The sequence below is a fragment of the Clinocottus analis genome, unplaced genomic scaffold, assembly GCF_023055335.1.
Source record: "Clinocottus analis isolate CAN_PGR_092001 unplaced genomic scaffold, fCliAna1.0.p SCAF_4, whole genome shotgun sequence".
Classification (NCBI taxonomy): domain Eukaryota; kingdom Metazoa; phylum Chordata; class Actinopteri; order Perciformes; family Cottidae; genus Clinocottus; species Clinocottus analis.
This window is the reverse complement of record NW_027176153.1, coordinates 14,217,816-14,241,540: the sequence shown is the minus strand read 5'-3', so window position 1 is coordinate 14,241,540 and position 23,725 is coordinate 14,217,816. Positions and strand designations below refer to the sequence as shown.

The 23,725-nt window shown below is 40.9% G+C and overlaps 1 protein-coding gene across 8 annotated transcripts in view; it reads left to right on the top strand.

The window, feature by feature from the left end:
* The window catches only part of chl1a (cell adhesion molecule L1-like a), a 46,294-nt gene that overhangs the window by 3,918 nt on the left and 18,651 nt on the right, over positions 1-23,725 (top strand). For 2 of the 8 annotated variants that reach the window (XM_068597695.1, XM_068597697.1), the window contains exons 1-16: positions 11,092-11,259; positions 13,387-13,556; positions 14,145-14,253; positions 14,361-14,539; positions 14,678-14,800; positions 16,168-16,338; positions 16,591-16,629; positions 16,824-16,935; positions 17,038-17,219; positions 17,338-17,472; positions 18,247-18,387; positions 19,297-19,408; positions 19,979-20,142; positions 20,544-20,709; positions 21,285-21,409; positions 21,618-21,722. In XM_068597695.1, the coding sequence (XP_068453796.1) occupies positions 13,475-13,556; positions 14,145-14,253; positions 14,361-14,539; positions 14,678-14,800; positions 16,168-16,338; positions 16,591-16,629; positions 16,824-16,935; positions 17,038-17,219; positions 17,338-17,472; positions 18,247-18,387; positions 19,297-19,408; positions 19,979-20,142; positions 20,544-20,709; positions 21,285-21,409; positions 21,618-21,722 (1,945 nt within the window). In that variant the 5' untranslated portion in view covers positions 11,092-11,259; positions 13,387-13,474. Of the gene's footprint in view, positions 1-11,089; positions 11,260-13,386; positions 13,557-14,144; positions 14,254-14,360; positions 14,540-14,677; positions 14,801-16,167; positions 16,339-16,590; positions 16,630-16,823; positions 16,936-17,037; positions 17,220-17,337; positions 17,473-18,246; positions 18,388-19,296; positions 19,409-19,978; positions 20,143-20,543; positions 20,710-21,284; positions 21,410-21,617; positions 21,723-23,725 lie in introns of those variants that run through there. The other 6 variants (XM_068597696.1, XM_068597693.1, XM_068597699.1 and 3 more) reach the window with 5 other exon arrangements.

Here is a 23,725-nt window from a genome sequence, read left to right as displayed (position 1 = left end):
TATCGCGCTCCTCCGGGGACAGCCAGTCCACATTGGGAATGCTTGTGAAATATTTACAGGAGTCGCTGACACAGGAACTCAACTGCCATTAACACCGCGGTTTAAAATAGAGGGGTCACTGTCAGAAACCGATTGTGTCTTCAGAATGTCGATCTTGTTGGCCTTTTCACATTTGTTGACAGATTTGTTAGCATCAAACTTTCCCCCGTCGCAGGATTCCGCTCGTATCCCGAGGAAAAAACTTTAAAAATTCCGAGTAAATATTTCCAGCATAGATACCGGCAGTCCCGTTTCCATGGTGTCCGGGCTTTCTGCCACGCAGCTCTTGCAGTTCCTAACAACCCAGGGCAAAGGTCATGACCGCTCCAGCCGGCAACTGTTTGGTGAAATCAACGCCTCACACAGGGGGCACAAATAACTTTGCACCCCGTCTGAATCGGAGCAACAGAAGTTTCTCCATCAAGCTCAAGAGGAGCAGAATGATCTGGCTCTGAGGGCGGGCACGTACGCTGTCCTCCCTCTACCCCCTGTGATGCACCGAGGAGCTTTCGTACAAGTTCGATTGACAATAGGCTGCATTCCTCTTCGCGAGTGAGGAACATGGTTTGCTGGCACTTGACATGCCCTTCACGCCATTCATATGGACTCTTGCTTTTGAACAGTGCCCTCGCTGTTAAGACCCCGCTTTCAACACAAGCGCTCACTTTGAGATAGAAAATACGGAAAAACAGTTGTGACACACGGCGCATTTTCTTGTTGGCAGCGACGGCGCGTCCCAGTTGCCAGACTATGAAGTAAACATCCTCTCTGTGTGTGGTCACCTCCTGCAGATTTCTGAGTGGATCACTGCAAACTTTGCTTTGGTCCGGGAACCTGTAGAGAGGGAGCAACTTTAGATAGGCTTGTTCAAAATCTAGACATGTCTCGCAATCAACCCCAGTTCTGACACACAGCAGGCACACGTGCGTGGAAACTCTGTTTGACAGGAGTAAAGAATTTAGCTATGACGCACCGTTTTCATGTTCATTCATGTTCTGCTGCTTGAAGAATGGGATGATTTACATGAGCTACGAGTATTCTTTTTTTTTTTCTTGTACCATTTCCAGTGTATCCCTGGATTTTTAGTTGCTTATAAAGTGAACAGTTCTAGGAGTATCCTTACCAGTGACGTGCAGTCACGGGAGGCAGGCGAGGATTTGCCTCCACTGTCATCAAGAGAAGAAAAAGAAATGAAAGAATAAAATAATAAAATAACATAAGTATTAATATTTGTCCTCTAGTCTATGATTTTGGTGTGGTTCCTAATGTATTTTGACCATTTTTACAGTCGAAATCGCGGAAATTCTGTATTTCCTGTTCAAATACAACGGAGTGCTCAGAGTTTCGCCCTTATAGTGAGTCTTGTACGAGCTACAGTGTGCCATGATAATATGTTGCTTTATTTTATCGTACTTTCCTCAGGCCCCTGCAATCCTAAGTTCTACTTTTCTAGCGCACCATGGGAGAATTAACTTTGACCTTTGCCCTCAGCCCAATGATTTTGCTCATCCGCCGCTGGTGTTCATAACAACGGGCTCTGAACTGAATGTCGGTCTTTTCCCGCTGCTGGAATTTGATTCATATGCTAATGAGACAAATTCCCATGGATTTTTCTCCCCTGTGCCGTAGATATCACCCCCAAAACTCAGCCTCCCCCCTCTAGTTTTCTGTCTGTTATTGTCTGTCTCTCGTTCTCTTACTTTCATGCATGCGCTGGGTCATAACCTTGCTCACAGTAATCCGACACAAGACTCTTGTATGCAGTTCCACCTTGAAAGCAGGTGTTTCGCTATTACTCTGCATCATCCTGCATCAGGTCTCACAGAAGTTCAGGCAAATCAGCATGCATCCTCTTGCTTTTCTGAAATCTCCCTCATTAGAAAATTCCTTCAGATAAACATTTTTTTTTTACTTTGTTGTGGAAGTAATCTACAGTACAAAGTGCAAAATAGTTTACAAAATGGCTTGTGGTTGGTTTGTAGGGGTCTGTTTCCATTGTATTTGAGAACATTGTGAACCTTATTCTGGCAAAACAGTTGCACACCATTATTAATCTGTGTTTACCGTATGGTAAACCACAGGTAACCACAGAAACATACTTCCGTGCCCTTTCAACAGGATGTGGTATGTTGTCTTTTATCATATCTAAAGGGCATTGTTTGGCCTGGTGCAAAGCGGATATCTCAAATAATCACAATATATCACAACTGAGCTCTTGCTTTTATAAAATGGTAATTAAGTGTGACGGTTTCGCACACCTAGTCGTCGAAGGACTTTGTGCCGCAGGTGTTCTCTGAACGCCCTTCTTACTCCTGGCAGTCCCTTTTGTATGAGAATACGAGGTATCTGTTAATTGTTAGTCAGCAGAGTGGCCAAGGGGGATGTTGCAACCTCTGAATTACAGTAAATAGGTTTCAGTTGATACTTGGCTCTGAATGTTAGACCCGCCTCCATGAGTTTAATCACAACCTGTCAACAAATTCAGTGTCTTTAATGAAACATTTATTCACCTGATTGATGTTGTCACTTATGTGGCCCACCTTTTTTCACACGCTGAAAGATGTCAAACAGTGCATTATCTGCATACGGATTGATCGAGGCCACCATGTCCTTTTGAGTAATTTTCCTCTGCTCTGGCACCTTCCTCCGTACACCAGCTCCCGAACTTCCGACTCAACACAGCGGAACCCCTAAAACACTCTTTAATGGACCCTTTCAATTGGACGCGCAGACCAGAACAAACACTTTCATTCATGGTGTTCCAGATATGCTAATGAAGCACGGCCCTGACACTTTCACAGGGGTACCCCTGTGCCACTCAGGGTGACGCAAGGTACAATACTATGCATCCTGTTCCAAGAGTAGTTTAGACCCACCAATCTGATGAGTGTCCTCAAATGCCATTGGCTCTGAGCCATACCATAGTATTGCTTTCACAGATTAAGGGCAAACTGGTTTAAAACAGGCTGAATTAGAACATTTATGTCTGTTTCCAGAAACGGTACATAACAGTCCCAGCTGCCTTTAGTGCTGTAATAGTAGCATATTTTATCCACCATCAGTCACTTTTACTTTAGAATTACCTTGATTGTGTTTTTAGTTGACTCTTCTCATTTTAGATAATTAAGTCATTTTTCTTCATTGTATTTCAATTTCAGGAATGGTTGTTTTGTTGGTTATGTTTTGTGAGCCTTTCAGCTATGAAACCCCACAGGTGTCTTGTCCACCCCTGTGGCGCGTGACAAAAAGTCTCAATGGAAGATGGTCTGTTTGTAGAAGATATGTATGTTTTACTGATAGAAAACATGGAGGCTTCAGCTTTTCCTAATCTGTAAACCAAGTATATGTGGTCCAAACTAAGTCTTATTATGTATTTTAACAATAAAGTCATACAAATATATAAATGTCATAAGTATAACCGCTCGATACATTCAAAAGATCCTGGATGGTTTTCTTGTCAGTCTACATACAACAACATGTTCTTGCCAAAATATGTCTTCAAGGCGTATGTTATTCTCACCAAATATTGCTTATATTTTTATAGTGAAGCTTGGGCCAACGGGAAGTCACATCAATTCTCAGAGAGTAGTCAGCAGCCATCTTTGTCCAGCTGAACCTATGGTGGGAGAGAACTCAGTTTACTGCTTGCCCTTGAATACTCTTGTATACATATTGATCAATATATCTCATATTCATCACTATTTAGATTTTGGGGGAGATTTATGTGTATTGTAAAGCGGCTATAATGAAAAAGATGGTGTAATAACAAAAAGTCATGTAAAAAAGTTTTAAAAAAAAACATATACTGGCTGAGTATATCTTTATAAACTTTATCATAAATGTTGTATTTCAGTTTATATTCATCAAAGTTACAGTTGTGGTAAATAGCAGTAGAAGACATTTATTATCCATGGGATCTATAGGTTATAATGGTGATATTGACTTTGAAATTTAGATTGTATACTAAGCGAGCAGGAACATCTTCATTTACATTGGAATTGTAATATAAATAGGTTTACTTTCAATATAACTCGTATTCGTTGGTCTCTAATCTATCGAAGGAGACCAGAAGTCTGCATAAGACTTATGGCTGAGGAGCTATTCCTGATTTATCTTGAGTAGGTTATTTCCTGGGGCTAGGGCTCGGCTGGTGTTGGTGAGGTGCCTCATGAGTCTGGTCGTTTGACATGTTGCAGCAGATGCTTAATAACTCATTGATTGCCAGTGCGCCATGAGTTAGCAGATAAGTAATTCACCTCTGATGAGTTTCTCACAAGTGTGTTAAATCTTTAAAAGCAGTGGATACCACGCCAGGCACATTACTTTTGCTTCTCGTTTTTTTTCTTCGATAAGCATGCGTTTAGCGTCGAGCATTCAAACAATTAACTGCTAACACTATTTCATTTTTATAATTTTTTGTACAACGCTATCATGCATTTGATGGTGTATCATTATTGCCCCATTAATCTCCACAGATTATGCATGGTGCCTCTTCATATAACACACATTTATGGGATTGGAGCCTTGGCTCAGGCAAACGGATGTTAAGGTAAAAATATTACTCCTCATACTTTTATGTCTTGTTGGAGAAGAATCTGAGCTGCAGGTGCAAGGCGCTTAGAGAAAGACTTAATTGTGTTTCTGTAAAAGGGACAAGAAAATCGGCCTTTTTCTTTTTAGTCGAGCTAAATCTTGAGTAATGACGATGTTTTGGGGTTTTTAAAGGAAAGTTGGGAGAAAATATGTGGGAGAGGGTTCAAAATGATGTTCGTGTGCGACAAGACCAGGCAGGTCTCGCCGTGAGGCGAGGCTCCATTGCATTCTGTGTATGAGCCCTTTGGAGATGAAGGTAATCCTATTGCAAAAACAGCTGTTATTTCTAAATGTCACAAAATGACATTGTTATTTACAACAAAGCACATCGACGTCTCTGAAGCTCCTTGGGTGGCCGTTGTTGTCAGTTATTTCTTTCCAGAGAAATAGTGAGACGAGAGGAGGTAAGTGCGTCAACAGGTGTATTCACGGTCCTTTGTCTCAGACAGAAAGAAAATGTACAGGCATTATGTAAGAACACAATCATTTGTATTGGGTAGATATGAGCAGTTGATTGTTATATATTGTTGTTGCAAAACCAATAGCTGGAGAGCAGTGGGCAAATTTGAATAATACATTATAAAGTCTTTATCTATTTAAGGGCGCCTGAGGAATGGAGCGCTGTCAGACTTTGGGGAGGAGGGGGGTTCAGTGGATTTAAACATTTGAGCTTGTTTAGATCAAAAGGTTCTTGTTGGTGTTTGAATTAAAAATTGCATTTCTCATTTGAACTCGAGACACTCCATCTTACCAACTGGGCAGACTCTCCTCAGTGTGTCAGGGATCTGCAATCCACCCGACGTCTGTCTCGTTCACTATGCTTTGTGGCTATGCCTTTTTTGCCCTGTCCTCACCATTTATATCTTTACAACCAATGTGTTCATCATACATTTTCTTTACCATAACTTAAGGTTCTTCATAGTTCTAGCCTCTTGATTTTTTTCTCAAGGTGTGGGAAACAATGTCATATATATATATATATATATATATAGAGAAAGAGAGAGGGAGGGAGAGAGGAAAGGGAGAGAGGGAGAGGGAGAGAGAGATCTAAACCAATTTATAGTGGAAGAGCAGCATTATTGGTCACGGTTCAAGTGTGCTGCAGGAAATGTCACTCTCAGGGGTTATTGAAGTGAAAATATCCTGGCGTGCCTCCCATTGTCTGTCACTAGTCCTGCATCCATACTTTCAGCTATAACTACGCCCATGTATGTACGCTCACACAAGCGCTCTACATAGAAATGCGCACAGCCTCATCCCAACCCACTTGATCATGAACAAAAAGATAAATACCTTAAGAATTAAAACAATGTGTACACACATTCCCCCACATTTCAAGTTCTCTAGGAGGATTGCATTGTGTTCAAAAACTGAATTCTCATGTCTAGTGTCTCGTGCCATTCGAGCTAATCCCGCACATAAATAGACACACATAATGAGCCAGCACTGTATTAATAGGTCCACTGCTCTGAGCAACCAAACACGCATACATCATTGTTTAATCAAATTGAAGACACAGTCCTTTGTGTGTATGTAAACAGAACATCTTCTACCCACACCACCAATTCAAAACAGAGGACTGGAATCCAATTTGACGTCTGATTCCCAATAACGTGGCACGCAAAAATGAAATATCGAGGTCATTGGAAAGTTTTCATTTCATTTTAAATTTCATGAATAGCAATTATGTTTCTTGAACACAGATGTCATCCCATATTGTTTTATGAAGTCAAACTTCATTTTAGACCAAAATCACGCAAAATATCTATTTTTTTTGGACTTCTTAAAAACGACTTTACCAACACAGCTAAATACCACTTTAGGCCTCCGAGATTATCCCATAAACTAATTACCGGCTTAGTTCAGGCCGTAGAGCGCAGCACTGCTCCCTTATCTGCCGCGCTGCAACAGTGATGCACATTGTGTGCGGGTGAAGGAAGGTGTGAGAGGTCTTCTCGCGGCCTCAGTGTTTGAAGGGAGGAAGCTGAGTGTGACCGTTTGTCTCCACACTGTCTCTCCCTGCGCTGCTAGCTGTGGAAAACTGATTAAGCTCCTGAATGCCACTCTTTGTCACTCTTCACTCCTGCAAGGGACGTGTTTCTATAGTGATTAATGTTGTTTCCTAGCTTGTGGCACTCGACAGAAAGATATTTTTTTTTTTCATGGAAATGCTGCTTTTGCTATAATTCATTATTATTCCTCTATTGTTTCTGTGAGTGGCATGTATTTTAATTTTCAAAAAAAAAGCATTTGGAAGAAATTTTTTTTTTTTTTTTTTTTAGGAAATACTTATTCTGATGGTCTGTGTTTTTGTATCAGGAATTTAATAGCGTGTCAACTGCTTGCGTGCCAGGCTGGCTTCTGTTTAAAGAGTCGACGAGGAAACAAAATCAAGTTTAGTGGCACTTACACGAGGCGGCACGCCTCAACACACTTCCACACTGCAAGAAGTAACAGTTACATTAAAAGATGTAGAAACAAAACCTCCGTTCTGATGTTTGTGGTGAGAGCTGAATGAGCATGCTTCGATAACATCAAAAACCCATGTGGTGTTTACATTTTATACCAAATCTGTTTAGGCAAAGAGCTCCAACAAGTGTGTGTTTAGGTTTAGATAAATCACCTGCCTGCGAAGTATGGAATAGAAAGTTATAGCAGGCCAAATGCAACAATGTTTTTGTTGTTTTGGGATTTAAGGTGGAATATGAGCGACGGCATGCTTTTGCCTTCAACCTGTTTTGCTTGAATACAAAGAAAAAGTGTCGCGCTCTGACTCTAAACACAATACTGGAAGCACAGGTTTGATGTGGATGTGTTTGATGTGTGTCACAGAGTCGTTTGTGTAAATTCCAGGCTTGTGTGATTACTGGGTTGCTCGGTGGACTGAAACGGAGACACGATACTGCACCATTAAGTAATGACAAAGACGCGTTGGATTCAGAGGTAAGGGGACTTACGGTAAGACCTTAACAAGCTTAAAGGCAGGGTTGCTAATCTTCTTCAAAACATTTTTTTTGGTGAAATATCGTTACATCCTGACAAAATGATTGGACGGGCTACCTGCCTGCTTACCTACCCGGTATTTCTTCTGTGCGCTCATTGCTCATCGGCGGAGTCCTCCACAAGCTCCTGGCTTTTCAGCTGTGAATAACAACAACAGTCATGTTTCTACTTTACGTTCATAATGATAATTTTGAGCTTTGGAGGGACAGCCTGGAGGGACAGGCTGTCAGTGACTTGGCGACGCTCTTGTACGATTAACCTTTGAAGCTTTCATGAGCGAAGAGCTGTGTTTTTTGGTTGGATCCTTCTTTTCCTTTTGGCTGTCAAGGTCACTATGTATTTCACTGATATATTATACTTATTTTAAAAGTATTTTTCTCGTTGATTGAAACAGAAGTTGAGGAATTAATAACTGTCATGACCGGTTTCATTGTGCTTGTTAAAGTACCATCAATATTCTAACTTCACGTCTTCACTAGAGGCTACTGTATTGAACAAAAACAAATATCCAATTATATATATTTGAATAGCACTACAGGAATTTGCCTGATGTTGGTTTTAGTTCAGTGCATCTTTTGTTTAAATCTGTGAGTGCAAATATGATCACAGTAAAGTGTGATGTCTGTCATGTACAGTTAAGCAGGGAGATCATATTATATTGTCAAAGCAGTCTAGATCATTAGCTGAGATGGTATTTGATCCCTTAAAAAGAATCAATCCAGATATACAGAGAACTAATGATTTGTGTCACTCACAAAGATTTACCAGTACCAGTAGTACACACAGAAAGTAGCCACAACCCACACATTCACAAACATGTTACTCAAAACCACTATTCTTTTGCATGTGAGTTTTCGCTCTGCCATAGATCAATGTAATCGTTTTCGCTGCATAGCTCAGCAGAGTGAATGCACGCATGAGAGGTTTCCTGAGGCAGCCAGTCAATTTGCTTACTTACACATTTTTCACCATCACATTTGTTCAACATCTTGAATTCTAAGAATGAGAGTTTAAGTAGCCCAACCTACCCAGTTTAAGTTGTGTACTTTTGTTGTGTACCAAAGTCATCTGGGACATTTTGACCAAAGCACTCTCGTAGCAGTTCATGTATAAAATGTGTCTGAAGACTTTCTCTCGGTCAGTCACAGCTGATTTTTATTGATATCTGAAACACAAGCCATCCATCATTGATACTATTGTCTGCATTGACAGCAAAGCTTGTCACGATGTTTTCAGTGTCTGCAGTTGTATGTCTGCTTGTGTGAAGTTTCTTAACATTATCGTTTTCTTTTGTGATTTCAAACAATGTTTGAGAATGTCATAGAATCCTGAAAAGGTTACAACCTCAGCTGCGGTTGGAATAGATTTACAGCACATACTTAGGTGTGTCCTGGTCACCTTATTATACTCATTACACACACACACACACACACACACGCACACGCACACACACACACACACACACACACACAAACATATGCTTACAGATATTTTAACCAGTCATCTTATTTTGCAATATGCCAAATGTCTCTTGAGTTTGTTTGGAAGGAATTTTGTGATAGCATGATAGCAATCTATCTGTGTGTTTCGCATAAAGACAGACACAAAAGACCAGTAATTATATGTTTGGGGAGGAAATGCGTCATGCCAAAGGCTCCGGGCAGGCAACCTTTTCAGTTAGTCACCACAGGGGATTGAGATGTCGATGGAGACGTGAAGACTGAATTCACAAACGATGCCATCGTTAGTTTGTTTTAATATTCATGGTACTTTAACAAGCACAATGAAACCGGTCATGAGTAGAGACCCTCACAACAATTGCCAAAGTCCTGTTCCATCCCTTTTGTTTAGGTAGGTCCTTGTGTGAGTGCCGAGTTGTCATCACTGAGCTGAGATTTTGAATCTAAAATATGTTAATACATGTACTTTGTGTATACTTTAATGCATGTTCAATCAGCACAGAACATATCTGTGCTATAAGGACAAAAGTCCCGAAAATATTAATATCATTATTTTCTGGATTAGTTGTTTGGTCTACAAAATGACAGAAAATGGCAAAAACAAATCACCTTGTTTTGTCCGACCAAACCCTAAAATATTCAGTTTGAAATGATATTAAAAGATTAATCGATGATCAAAATATATGCTTAATATATGCACCCAATTAAGTAATCATCTCTTAAAACCCATACATTTCTTATGTGTCTGCTATGTTGTATTTTCAGTCACCTTTCCTTTTGTCTTGAACCTTTTTCCTACATAACATACAGCCAAGTGACTCTGTGTATATTTACTTTTACCAGACAATACATGTTTAACCATGCTACAACTAGTTACTATTTACGTTTGCCTTGTTTGAGCACATGCTGCATTGTCTACATAGCAGCTCAAGCTTTAAGTGAACATGCAAGTCTATTAGGCTTTGTCCCTTGGGGTTGTGTTTGTGTGTTTGCACAAGCCGTGCTCTCCTAAACATGGAAAAGGTCCATTTGACGCAATGACACCTGTCTGAAATTGACTGAGTATTTACGTCCAGCCATTCTGCACTGACGTCTTTAGTAAATTGCAGACAAGCCTGAATCAAAGTAAAACAGTAAAAAAAGTATTGCTTCCTAGTTAATGTCTTTTCATTAAAACGCTAGTTGCCATTCTTCATGAATACTCTATCAAGCTGAGATCTTTCCTAAATTCAGACTTTAATATACTGGGCTTTGAATGTAAACAATTTGTCCTGCAAGTTGGATTACACTGCAGGGCATTGTGAGCATTGCTTACCCTTTTGACTTTGGTCATAGTTTCTCCATTAGGCTTAGAACATTATGTTGTGAATACAATCTCCATTATGTCTAAATACACTGCAGATCTGAAAACCTATTTAAACCTCAAAACGGTGTTTGAAGCAGCCACCTGTATTGCAATTAAAATCTGCACAACGAAAGACATGGAAATAAAGCGCCAAATCATAAAAATCCTAATGGCCTGCTGTCAACAACTTTGTCTGTTTCAGGCATGTTCTCCCATGCCTCCATCTATCAATACCCCGGAGCACTGCAGGGGAATGAAAGTACACAAAAGCTCCGGTCCTCTGAGAGAAGATGACTCCCTTCTCTTTTCAATGGAGACACATTGCATTAAAACCATTGAGACGGAGCCGGGTGTAAATGGGCGTGCATAGTTTGTGGAAGGCAGGATAGAGGGATCCAGGGAAAAAGGGAGCGGGGGAGAGAGAAAGAGAGGGAGAGACATGCATGGACTTCCTCTCTGCCCAGTCTTGGACGCTCACTGAGTAGCCCTGCAGTGCAGGCTTTGCCCCAGTCATTGTCACCGGCTTAGAGAGTCTCCTTGCAAAGTGAGAGGCTTTCGTGTGACATATGTCACTTGAGTGAGTCTCCTGTCGCTCCTTTAGCCGCATGAGTGGAGAGGCGGGCAGGGAGGCGTGTCTGTGCTCAGAGGAACAACGTGAGGTTGAGGAGGAAGGACATGTCAGAGATGTTGGTTCAGAGAGAGTTGTTGGAACGATCCCTTGATGGTCCTGTGTTGTACTTCTTTTTTATGGACTTGTAGTGCAGCAGCTTTGGGCCTCTGCTAGAGGTGGATTTAAGAAGTAGAATGACTCAAAAGCTCGTAAGTATTGGTTGCTTGAAAAGTATGCTGTCATTAGTCCCTTTTTAGTATTTACTGTCTATGTATTTGAGTAGAAAAACGTGTGTTCAGAACATTTCTGCATAGCTTTGCAGTCTTTACTTTGATTCAGTCCGTCGGGGTGCAGGTTTGTCTGAGAGGGGCTGAACTTATTTTGAGTGTAAAGAAAGGGATGGGGTTAGTGTATGCGTGTTGGCAAAGATTAGGCCGAGTCATGTAGTACTCACCCTCTTACGGCCCTGGCCAACTGTTAGCTTAGGAAACACAATCCCTGCGGATTTGTGGCTATGATCTGCCATGTGTTCAGGTAATAGATCCCTCGGCTCCCAAAACAAATGCTTTGTTGTCTGTTTACATAGGAACTCCACCCCATTTCACGCTCTGAAGATTTTTCCTTTTTCAAATGGACTCTTGTCAGCTTGGTTGAGTTATCATTAAAGTGACAGGTTCGCAGATCTCCACGTGCATACAACATGAGTAATCTGCCTTACCTACAAGGTGGCTTAGGCGTCAGGCAGTGGATTTGCTGCGCATGAATGAAAGTTGCCTTGTTTGGTTGTTGCCAGGATCAACACGAATCTGGATGAAAGGTCTCATGTCTCTGGGGGACTGCGGGCCTCCTCCCTAACAAGGACTGGATTCTTGTCTGGGATCAAAATCACGACACCATCACTTTTAATCATGCCCGTACAAAAGTGGTGGAGGTGGCCTCTAACGCAAGGCTGTATCTGCATGTGTGAGTGTGTGTGTGTGCCTCCGTGTGTGATTCGTAGTATACAATAGCACCAGACTGAGAATGAGAGGGGCTTACAGCTTTATTACAAGATGAGAATGTATGTTTACTCCACTGGTACAAACATCTAACCAGCTTTGTTCATCATTCAATTCGGTGGAGGATAATCACAAAAAGTCCTTATTGCAAATAATACTCCTTATTGCCACAATCTCTCAATTTGTTTAATTGATTCTAAATTCAAGCAGCTTAATCCTGCATCTAGTCTAGAACAATTACAACATTAACCTTTCTCACTAAGAAGGGACGACGCATGCAGCTTTCGCGTCCTGAACCCCTGAGTAGCACTCAGTCATTGTTCAGCAGCGTACTGTACGACTGACGGGGCTCCCCGTCTTCATTCTCCTGATAGCAGGATTAGTTAGAGGGTGAACCCGTTTGGCATTGCCAGTGCTGCCGCCGCCGTCTCAGCACTGTGAGAACTAATCCGTGAAATACGGACAGGCTTAGACCAATTTAGAGTCTGCCATCTTGGATCTCGCGATTGTAGCAGACAGCAGCTTTGTGCCAGTTGGGTTTACCGTAAGCATGCCGTGCGATGCCACTAGCCAGGCTCTACAGTTCAAAGGGTAATCTCCCAACAAGTGTTGTGCTGTGTTGTGTGCTGAAATCACAACAACGCGGGACAACTAAAGGTAAATAGTGTGCATAGTGGGACATTTTGATTACATAAGGCACACATTCTTTAAATTAGCCTATACACAAACTCAATCAAAGATATTTAATGTGCAAACTTCTGAAATGTGATTGTTCTAATTCAAGTAAAAATTGATATTTCATTTGATGTTTTGAATCTATTGCTCTCTACTACTCCCCTGTGACCATTCTGCCTGTGGGTGCCAAGCCTTTTATATCCATTCAATAAAAGCCCATTAGGTAATCTACATTTACTTGAACATCTTAAAGAACATTATTCTTACCCTGAGGCACAGCATTGGACAAGGGAACTATCAAAACAGAACAGAAGGAATCTTTAATGTATTTTAATTGGCATTATCCAAGAGAAACACTGCAAAGTTCATGGGTTTGACAGGGTTGAATGATGTCAGATTGTGTTCATGCATACATCATTCTGGTCTTCTTTTGCTTTCACTTGGATGTCAGCCACATTATAAAGTGGCCTATTTTCAACAATGCCACCTTGATTGTGATTATTCGCAGCACATTTAGAACAAAACAACCCTCCTTCTGCGATGTTAATTCAATGCTACATCTCTGACTGGAACAGGCGCTTGCAGGGCTCTTTGTTTTTACTGCTTATTTCAGTACTGCTTTTTCGACATATGACCATATTTGAATGTATCTGACTCTTCCAGGTCCTCTCTGCCCTGCAAATCCCAAGTGGCGCCAGTTGAGCTGCATCAAGACATTCTCTGATCTCCACTGTCTTCATTAGGGAGGGAGATGAAGTTGGTGGGGAGCCTGCAGCTTGTTCTGCTCTTGGCCTTGACCTCCACGGCCACAGGCCTCAACATCCCTCTGGAAGGTAGGAGTGTCATGATGACGATGTTTAAGATCATGCTTTTATTCAGTGCTTGATCTCCATATAAGGTTGATTTCCGAAGTGTGTTACAAAGTGTGATTGACATGGAAAGCAAACTTTGATCTTGTATTTGTAAATTAAACTGGTTGCTCAATGTGTATGATTTAATTTCATCCCTCTCTCTGTTTTGACATTTGTCAAAAGTGTGTTACATTTTTTCCCCCCGCTGTCCACCCTGCTTGAGTATGAATGTTGCAGCTTTTTAAAATTGCAACTAACAAATAACAACTTAGAGTAAATTGTTTAAGTCACAAATGTCGCAGCAGAGGTGTCTTTGGTTAGGGTTTTGAAGGCTTTGCAATGAAGTGCTGGTGTGCTGTTTTAGTTCAGGCTCCTTATTTGTCCAGATTATAGGGCTGTTGGCAGACAACTTTGCCGTCTCAGCATCATATAAGGCAGTATGGAAGACTAGAAAACATCTAAGCAAAATCCAAATCAGTTGTATTTCATTTTTTTTGCAGTGTGATCTTGTAACCAAATCGTTGTCACCAATGTTAACATTCAACACTTTTATGTGTCTTTGTATTACAGTGGAGCAGCCTCCAACCATAATAACTCGCACATCTGGTCCCATTATTGCCCTCCCTTTTGACAACACCATTACTATCAGGTGTGAAGCCAGGGGCAACCCACCACCAGAGTAAGTGAAACACACATTATGAGCTGAAGATGAACGGTTGCAAAGCACATAACATTCTGACTATTTAAGTGATTGATGGAAACCTGCTGTATATTGTGCTCCAACAGATACAGATGGACAAAAGATGGCGAAGACTTTGTTCCTCCCTACGTCAGGACAGATCACAGAGACGGCACCTTCGTGCTTCACAAGAAGCATCTCATCACGTTTCAGGGTAAATACCGATGCTACGCTTCCAACAAGATGGGAACGGCCATGACGGAGGAGATTGAACTGAGGGTTCCCAGTGAGTAACCTTTCCATAAGAAATGAATGTATTAGATTCAATTACTGATTTCTCCTTTTCAAAGTCGGCATATAAGGCTATTTTCTTTTCAAGTTTTCTTCATAAGGTTTTCCTTTTGTTCCTCATTTACTTTATTAGGTGTTCCCAAGTTTCCAAAGGAGAATAATTTCCCCATTGTTGTTAAGGAAGGAGAGCCAATCACCCTGGAGTGTAACCCTCCAGAAGGCGTGGCCCCACGTCAGATCTACTGGATGTCTATTGGTAAGCCAACTGTTTATGCTTGTAATTTAAATGGTGGATCAGCTTGTTGGCTGATTAACTCCCTCCAGAAAATAGCCCCTGCTCTTTAAATATAGGTCTTCATCAATATCTAAAGACTTTTCAAGCCACTTTTTCACTTTCAGTTGTGTTTTACATTAATTACGTTGATGGTGCAGGGGTGCAGGTGGAAAACACTCCGACCTCTGCAATCTTCAGTAAAGGATCAGGTCAGAGTCATAAAAGTGCAGGGTTCTCTCGTGGGATAGTGCAGACAGTTGTGTGTTCCTGAAGTTTTTCTTGGATGAAACTGAGGAGCAGGTGACACCATGTGCTTTGGAAGAGGCTGTCCTTTCCCTTCACTGGCCATCAGGGAAGTTAGCAGTGACAATAAGAAGGACAGTCAAGGAAAAGTACACACTTGAGGCCCACAAGTTTCTTCCCACCACTGCCAAATAAAAGTAATTTATTGTGTAAAAAGTCACCTCAGTTCTGTGTGAACAGCTTTGTCAATAGGGGCTGAGTTTTCTGTCCAAACCCCCTGAGAGTTCTTCAACCGCCTCCAACAAACCTGAGTGATGTCAGAGAGAAAAACAGACTTTAAGGTGTTGAGGTGGATGTGGCCTAGAGGCATGGAGCAGACTGAAGGAAAACACAGTTTCCTCACAATTCTTGTTTTTAAATGATGTTTAAAAATGTTGTCTTAGTTTCACATATTTATATTTCCAGGGATTGTCACAACAATCCCAAAAAAATCACACATGAGATAACATACTTAAATATCTAAAAAACTAAAACGCCTCAATGAAAATGGTGATAAAGTGCAGCTTTGCTCAGCACATTGTGTTCTCTGCATGCAGTCCACGTGCATTAGTTGAAAAAATATCGTTCACCTCATATTATGAGGTGAACGTAATATGTAATATAAATCAGAACCAAACATTTTTGCCTTGCACATTGACTAAACAACCGATGACTGAAGGCGATGTTTTAAAGGAAACTGCTAAGTACTGTGAGCGGGCTGACCAAGGAGTGACACAGAGCGCCACTGACCCGTGACTTGAATAATGGCTCTATGTAAACCAAATATGCTGTCACGGTGCACTTATGAGTTCACTGGCTCCATACAAGGCAACCCTTCAGGGCATTGCCATTAATATCTAGTGTACATGTCTAGTGTACAATCTGCTATCTTGAGACCTGAGTCTCATTATTAGGTTATTGGTAAAATCATTTGTACCTTTCACTCCTGACCCTCTGGTGCACCTGATGGATGTATCTAAAAAATGTTGTTCATTTTGTGCTTTCTTAAAAACAGACACTGTATACATTGATGACATATCATTGATATAAATATGCTCTTTCTCCAGGTCTCCAGCACATTGAGCAGGATGCGAGGGTTTCCATGGGCACTGATGGCAACCTGTACTTCTCTAATGCCTTACAGAACGACAGTCGACCGGACTACTGTTGCTTTGCTGCCTTCTCCAAAATACGCACCATCGTCCAGAAAACCGCAATGGCTGTCGTGGTCACGAGCTGTAGGTCTACCAAGTAGTCTGTGAGGCCTTAACCTCTCGCTGATCATGATATCAAGTAGAGATCTCTGAGAAGTATACATAAAATGTTGTCGCTAACTTCCTCCATCGCATACCAAGAAGCAGGGCTTGCCTTATCACGTTCATGCGCAAGGAAATGGTTATGACACAGGATTGAGCAATAGCATGTCAGCGAAGAGGAACAATCACTACCACGACCAGAATCCTTCTCACAGTGTTTTGCTTTTCTTCCAGTGAAACCTGGCAATGAGTCTGCTGACGGCGGCAATTCCAGTGAGTGATTCACACATCAAAGCAATCCCATTGTAAATCAAAATGCACCTCATGGGAACAGGCAGCAAAGTTGGTTGTCATGTTGCAGAAAGCTGCTGGTAGCAGATTGACTGTACACTTGTGTGTCAAATATCTAACCATTGATTCAAGTTATACATCTGACCGAGGAAGGCTATGCTCTATGTTCAACTCAGCGAAAGCCCCCCCAGTGAGAATACCCGGCCTGCTGCTGCCCTCTGGTGTTCAGACAGAGAAGGTGCTGTTGATGGGCGAGAATCTGCAGCTTGAGTGTATACCACAGGGATAGTATGTATACACGCTGTATCATCACACTATTTCTACATATAAATAATATGTTGCCAGATTTATCTGCTATTGCGCTTCATCACATGCTGTTTCATGGTGTAGTCCCACTCCGACGATACAATGGATGAAAATGGGAGAAAAGCTGCCTCTTCGGACACAATTTATCAACTTTGGAAAGGTGTTGTCCATATCTTCTGTAGCTGAGTCGGATGGTGGGAAGTACATGTGTAAAGCCCGAAACTCTGCTGGAGAGGCTGTCCACTACTTTGATGTAATAGTGGAAGGTAGGCGCTAACATGTATTTGTTGCTGCGTTTGTTTTGCTGTTGAATCAGGAATGGCAGTTTTCTTTGTTTTGCTTTTTTGGTCTCAACACAAAATGGGTCTTTTCAACGTCCCTCAGACCCGCCAAAGTGGGATACAGAGCCTCCTCAAAGCCAGCTGACCGTGATTGGGACTGATGTTCACATCAAGTGCTCGGTCAGTGGAAAACCACCGCCAGACATAACATGGAGGAGGAATGGAGAATTGTTCAGTGGTGAGTGGGGATAATTCTAGCCGTGGTTTTATGCATCTTCGACAAAGGGCAGGAGGACAGTGCAGCAAGCAGCTCCACCACGCCACAACTTCAACCACACAACGGAAAGCTGACAAGCAGCTGTTGTGACAAGTGTACTTCAAAGCTCATGGGACAGACTGGATTCTTTGAAAGGGAATGTTTCTTTCACATTTTCACATTTTTACCTGAATACACTGGTACCAGTCTTTTCTATTTTTTTATAACACCTTTTAAATATAAGTACATGTAAGACATGTGGAAACAAACGTATGGGTAAGAATTATTCCTTTTTAATTATGAGCAGGTACATGTTTAGCAACGAATGCAACACAATCGTTCAGGAGCAATGTAGTCCAATACTGTAGATGTTTGGAAGGCATTTTTATGTATTCATATAAATTCTTTATTTTTATCATTTTAAAATAAATACATTTCTCCTGAAGTTTTCAGTCCACGATTTACCATCATCTTATATTCACTGTTACGGCGTATATGCTGTTTAAGCTTTGTATTTAACTTGAAAATGGCTTGCCTATGAGTGTGTATGTGTGCTTATTTTCTCTCATGAATGAGTTATACCTTTGAAAACTCATACCAGCAAATGTTTATTGTTTAATATTTATTGTTATTAATGATTTTTCCTCCTTTTTTCTTTTCGAGCATCCGAACATTGACATCAGCGTTACATTAAAACAAATCATGCTGCTTGTGCTTGTAAAACAACTCTCGTGACTTGTTTCGTGTGTCTCTCAGACGACCCGGGGAGCAGCAAGCGAGTGCTTGATGACACCGTGATCCTCCACAACGCCAGAGCAGAGGACAGCGCCGTCTACCAGTGTGAAGCCTCCAACAGTCATGGAAGTGTCCTGGCCAACATTAACATCATGGTCATGAGTGAGTGTTAGCAAGACGTAAACCTTGCACAGCCGGCGAGGACAGAAAGGCAATGGCTACTTTATCAGGTTCTCCTGGCTGTGGGAGATGATGTGTTCAATAGCATTTCCCGGTACCCTCATTTTTAGAGCTGGTTTTGGAGTTGTGCTTTACAATTTGCCTCTTATTCATCCATTTACATTTAGAAATGTTGTAGTATAGTAGATGTGAGTTGCCGGTTAAAGTAGATGTTCAATCAAATGGAGGTTTGTACATCGGCCTGTAAGCAGCATAGAGAGTCAGAAATAAGCGTCAAGGTGAGCACACATTTAGGTGATCGATGATGGTTCCTTCCATATCCATGATATCGAGCAGCAGTTTCCCTTCTGTGTAAACTCGTATAGTGTTCAACCCAGCTCTGTCCTGTTATTCTTACAGCTACGTTATTTATTATTTCATTGTTTTCCTGATTTTATTGATGTTATTTTTGAACTATAACGTGTGAGAAAATGTTTAAAAGAAAAGGCCCATCACAATTTCCAGAGTCTAAGGTTATATGCTCAGATTGCTTTTTTTGGATTCTTGCAAAACAATTACTTCATATCCAAGTATCAAAATTGTTGCCAATTAATTTTCATTGACTTGAATAGATTCATTGTTTCAGCTCAACAGCCATATTAGACATAGCCATGACCGCGCAACACTCAAAATGTCAATGGGATTCTGAATGAGGTTTTCTTACTTCAGTACTTGAGCTTTCTTTAACAAATCGTATATCTTTTGAAGTGTTCCAAGAGGTGTGATGCCTGCGTCTGAATTACATCTGTGTTTTCGGTCATCTGCTCTTTTGTCTCTATTTCTTGCGTGGGAATACATTCTCGTCGGCAATAACTTGACATTTGAGCAGCTGAAATCTCCTCTCCCTCTTAGATATGGCTCCGCGAATACTGACAAGGGACTTCCAAGAGTATGCTGTAGTAGTAGGAGACATCATCATCATGAACTGCAGTGTTTTCAGCTCTCCACCAGCCACCATCTCCTGGTAAGCGATTATTAGAAATCGCAGATATATTAGTCTTGTGAAAATCTGTCAGTGACGACACTAATACATTAACATGTGTGTTCAGACAAAAAAACTTCATACCTTCATTCCATATAGTATGTTTTCTAATGTAACAACTTGCATCGCTGTATCGGTTAGTGCAGTTTACAGATGTGAGCATGTACAGTGCGGTGTCAAAGCAGTGATTCATGCTCTTAATCAACACTGCTTCAGGTTTCTGTAGTACATAGATGTTAACACTTATGTCTTTTTAATTAGACAATCCTCTCCTGTTTCTTGGCATTCAGCTAATTAAGTCTATGAACCATCACTGCAGCCCTGCTCCACTTCTACTAAAGGAAAATAGGATCTCAGACAGTCATGAAAAAGCACTCTTAACTTTACAAAGACCCTCAGAATATTAGGATACTTCTTTTAGTATTGAAATTGTTTTCAAAAGTAGTTGTCAAAAAGTATATTACAGTCAATTCAAATTTCTTTGCAATGACAATTGTAAAAATGTAATTGGCATGATTAACACGGCTGATTGGCCCAAACGTTCTCTCATAGGGCCAAAAATGGGACTCAAGAGACCATCGAGGGGGAACGATTTCTTCCCTTCATCGGATCTCTGCAAATCATCAGTGCCAAAAAAAACGACAGCGGGAAATATGTGTGTGTTGCCTCTAACGAGGAGGGAGAGTCATCTGTCACCGCTGTGCTGGATGTGAAAGGTATCTCAGCAACATGATTAGTGCTTTCTTCAAGGAAGTGCCAGTTTGCCGAAATTATTTAGTTTTCAATTGTTTCTATCTGCTTTGCGTAGACTTGGGATGGAGGAACATTATTTTCTCGTTCAATTGTTCAGTAGAAGGCTTTGGCTTCTATGCAAAACCACAAAACAAAAACTGTTGCAAGTAAGACTCAAAGAGATTCAAAGCATGCTTCTGCTTTTACCCTCTCAGTCATATTGCATGCTAGATTGTATATAGGCTGTACTCAATGTATTGTATGTGATGAGTGATTAAAACCCTACTACTACAGGAGTTATGAATAATGTTGTTTTCTGTCTGCAGCCTAACAAGACAGATAGCATTGTCTTATCTGTTTTGTCCCTTGCTTTTCTTGTCTTTAGACCCTACAAAAATAGAATACCCACCTCAGGACGTGCAGATCATCAGTGGGACCACAGCCCAGTTGATGTGCCAGGCAGAGTTTGATGAAAGCCTGCGGGGAACCTTTGAGTTGGTTTGGAGGAAGGATGGGGAGGAGATCCCACTTGTCCCTGAGGAAAATTCCAGGTAGGTCTCTGTGGTTCGATAGTGTTTCCATTAGTTTTCAGGTGTGTTTTTCCTTTAGTGGACTTTGTTCAGTGTCTTTATCTCTATGCTAATGCTAATGGAAGCAGAAAATGCATGAAAAGTCCCAAAAGCTTTGTGCCTTATCCTGCTCAGTAGAGGGTCAACGGCAGGGGATTTTGCCTTTTGTCTGCTTAATGAATTTGCTGATTACCTCTGCCAAGGATGTTGTATTTTCTTTTTTTTTGCCCACTATTAGTTCACTATCGAAGAAAAATGCGATAGTTTTAGTAACAGTTGTCTGAAAGTTATGCCGTAGCAAACTACTGCACTCACTTGAATGGACGAGTCATCTGGCACGTATAAGCTATGATTGTCTATTGCTGTGAGCATTTTGATGCAGATCACGATGTAGGTGTAGAAAATAAAAAAGAATCTAAACTTTTCCTATTATCAAAATCAATAACAACGTAGAGGATTGAGCAGCTTTTTCAGAGGTACTGTCAATGCTCACTAAGTACTTGATTGATTGCATTTATATTTTAGCTGTGTACTAACAAATGTGCTTCCATGTTCAGATACTTTATGGGTAATGGCATGCTGCAGATCATGAGTGTGAACCTGAGCGATCAGGGTGTATACACGTGCATTGCGAGGACCAGCCTCGATGAGGACAATGCCACTGCACTGCTCACTGTACTGGGTAAGATGGTTTCGTAAATAATATAGTAGAGCGTGTAATTTATTATTCAGTCCGAATTCTTTAAAAGAACCATTATATGAATAATTTTAAACCAGTGGTTTTATTGTGTTTCGGATGTCATTATTATGTTTTTGTCCCTCAGATGTTTGGGGTGTTAAAGGGACAGCTTGTACTGAGCACCTCATGTTGTATGTATTTGGTGTTTCAGACGTTCCAGATGCTCCAAAGAATTTAAAGATATCTGAACTAAAGAGCCCAAGAAATGTGAGCCTGGCTTGGATACCTGGGAGTGATCACAACAGCCCTGTAACAGGTAGGAAGTTACTGTAGAAGAAGAACATCGAGGTCTGAAAGAGGTGGCAGCGGTGCTAATTAATTAACAGATTAACAACATTTTCGAGGAGATCATCAACAATCGCTTACATACTGTGTGTGCTGTTGTGACAATGAAGTTTACAACATACATGATGATGTAATTACTGTGTAATTGGGTTGTAAATCACAAAATATAGGTACATTAGGCATGGAGGCGCTTTCCAACTCTGGCCATTCATAAGACACAACTGGGCTGAATGAATTTAATAGAGTTTAATAGAACAGACTCCAACTTTATTGTCCAGCTGGAAGCTTTTAAGACAATAAACGTCACAAGAGTATATTGGCACATAAACAAAGTAATAACATGCACACACTCTGCCCAGGAACCTGGCACTTTTTACTGTATCACTTAAAGTCTGCAGACTACTATTTACAATTGATTTAGAAAGTTTCTTTAAGGAGCTTCTATAGCCGAGTGTTTATATAACTGCAACATCACAGGTTCAATTTTGACCTATGGACTCTCTCTCTCTCTCTCTCTCTCTCTCTCTCTCTCTCTCTCTCTCTCTCTCTCTCTCTCTTTCTGTGTCTGTCTCGCTGTCTCTTTCCCTCATTACTACACTGTCCTCAATCAATTCAAAAATAAAATGCAACACCATATAATAATTGTTATTTGATGCGAGTTCTAATTAAGTTTCTGAACATCCCAAAACGCTGTCATGTCCCCCTCTGAGAGTTACCAGACTCTGCTGCTGCACTAACTGAAGTTCTTTAACAAGCGCTGGCTGCAAATAGCTGTGAAGTCCTGAGGATCCTGGCTGGGAAGCTTGTGTCTCATTTATGCTTCAAAAAAGGACTCGTTTATTTTTGGAAGTTGGCGATGATAAAAATTCAGATCAATTGATAAATATATCCTTGGAGTGTTTATTAGTTTGGATGTGCTTTATCTACCATCAGAAATTAGAGTAGACGTGCCTGAAGAAGATTCTTTGTTGATTATTTGCTGAAATGTTGTTTTTTGTTTAATCAAACATCTTGGTGCAACAGACCTCAGTTGTAAGGCTCTTTTCTTAAGGACATACTGTATGTGGATCAGTTTGGCTCCGCACCAGATGTATGTGTCTAATTGTTTTAATTTAATGTGACTCTATTTGCTATTTAAATTGCCAAAAACTATGGCTTTACCTAAAATCACTCTCTCCTTTTCCTTATTTATTAAATTATACATGATGCACATTCAGTTAGGTAGCAATTCATTTAGACTTTTCCAACACTTATGATTCATAATTTTTTTAACACAGTTAAAGGTGTAGAGAAGTTTATTTAACCCTACTATAACAATTATTATTCATAATCACAATATTATTATTATTATCCATCCATCCATTATCCGCACGGCTTATCCTCTTTAGGGTCGCGGGGTGCTGCAGCTGATCCCAGCTGTCAATGGGCGAAGGCAAGGTTCACCCTGGGACACACCAGTCCATCACAGGGCAGACATAGAGACAGACAACCATTCATGCTCACATTCACACCTACGGGCAATTTAGAGTCCATTATTATTATTATTATTTGTTGGTTACTTGGGAGCAAAATGAAAGCAAGTTGTGAGCATAACATGACATAGTATTACCTATTTATGTTGATGCAACAAATGTATAGCAAAGATCTTCTCATTTAAACGTCCAGAAGTTAAGGAGTAACAGTATCATACATTTTAGTCATGTTTCTGGCTACCTGTCCAATATTCACTCTACTCCAGCGTTGTTTTTGGTCTCTACCATCTCAAGAGCGAAACTCACAGCTCTTTAACTGCTTAATGCTTCAGTATTTTCACCCGCCAGTCATCTTCTGCGTCTGTCCGCGGTGTAGTGGAAACCACTGCCTGCTGAGGCAAGTAGCCTAGCTTAACAGGAAGGCTGGGAGCAAACAGCCAGCCCGTTTTTCTCTAATGTAAAAAACAATCTGCCTCCCAACACACCTTCAGCTTAATGCTAA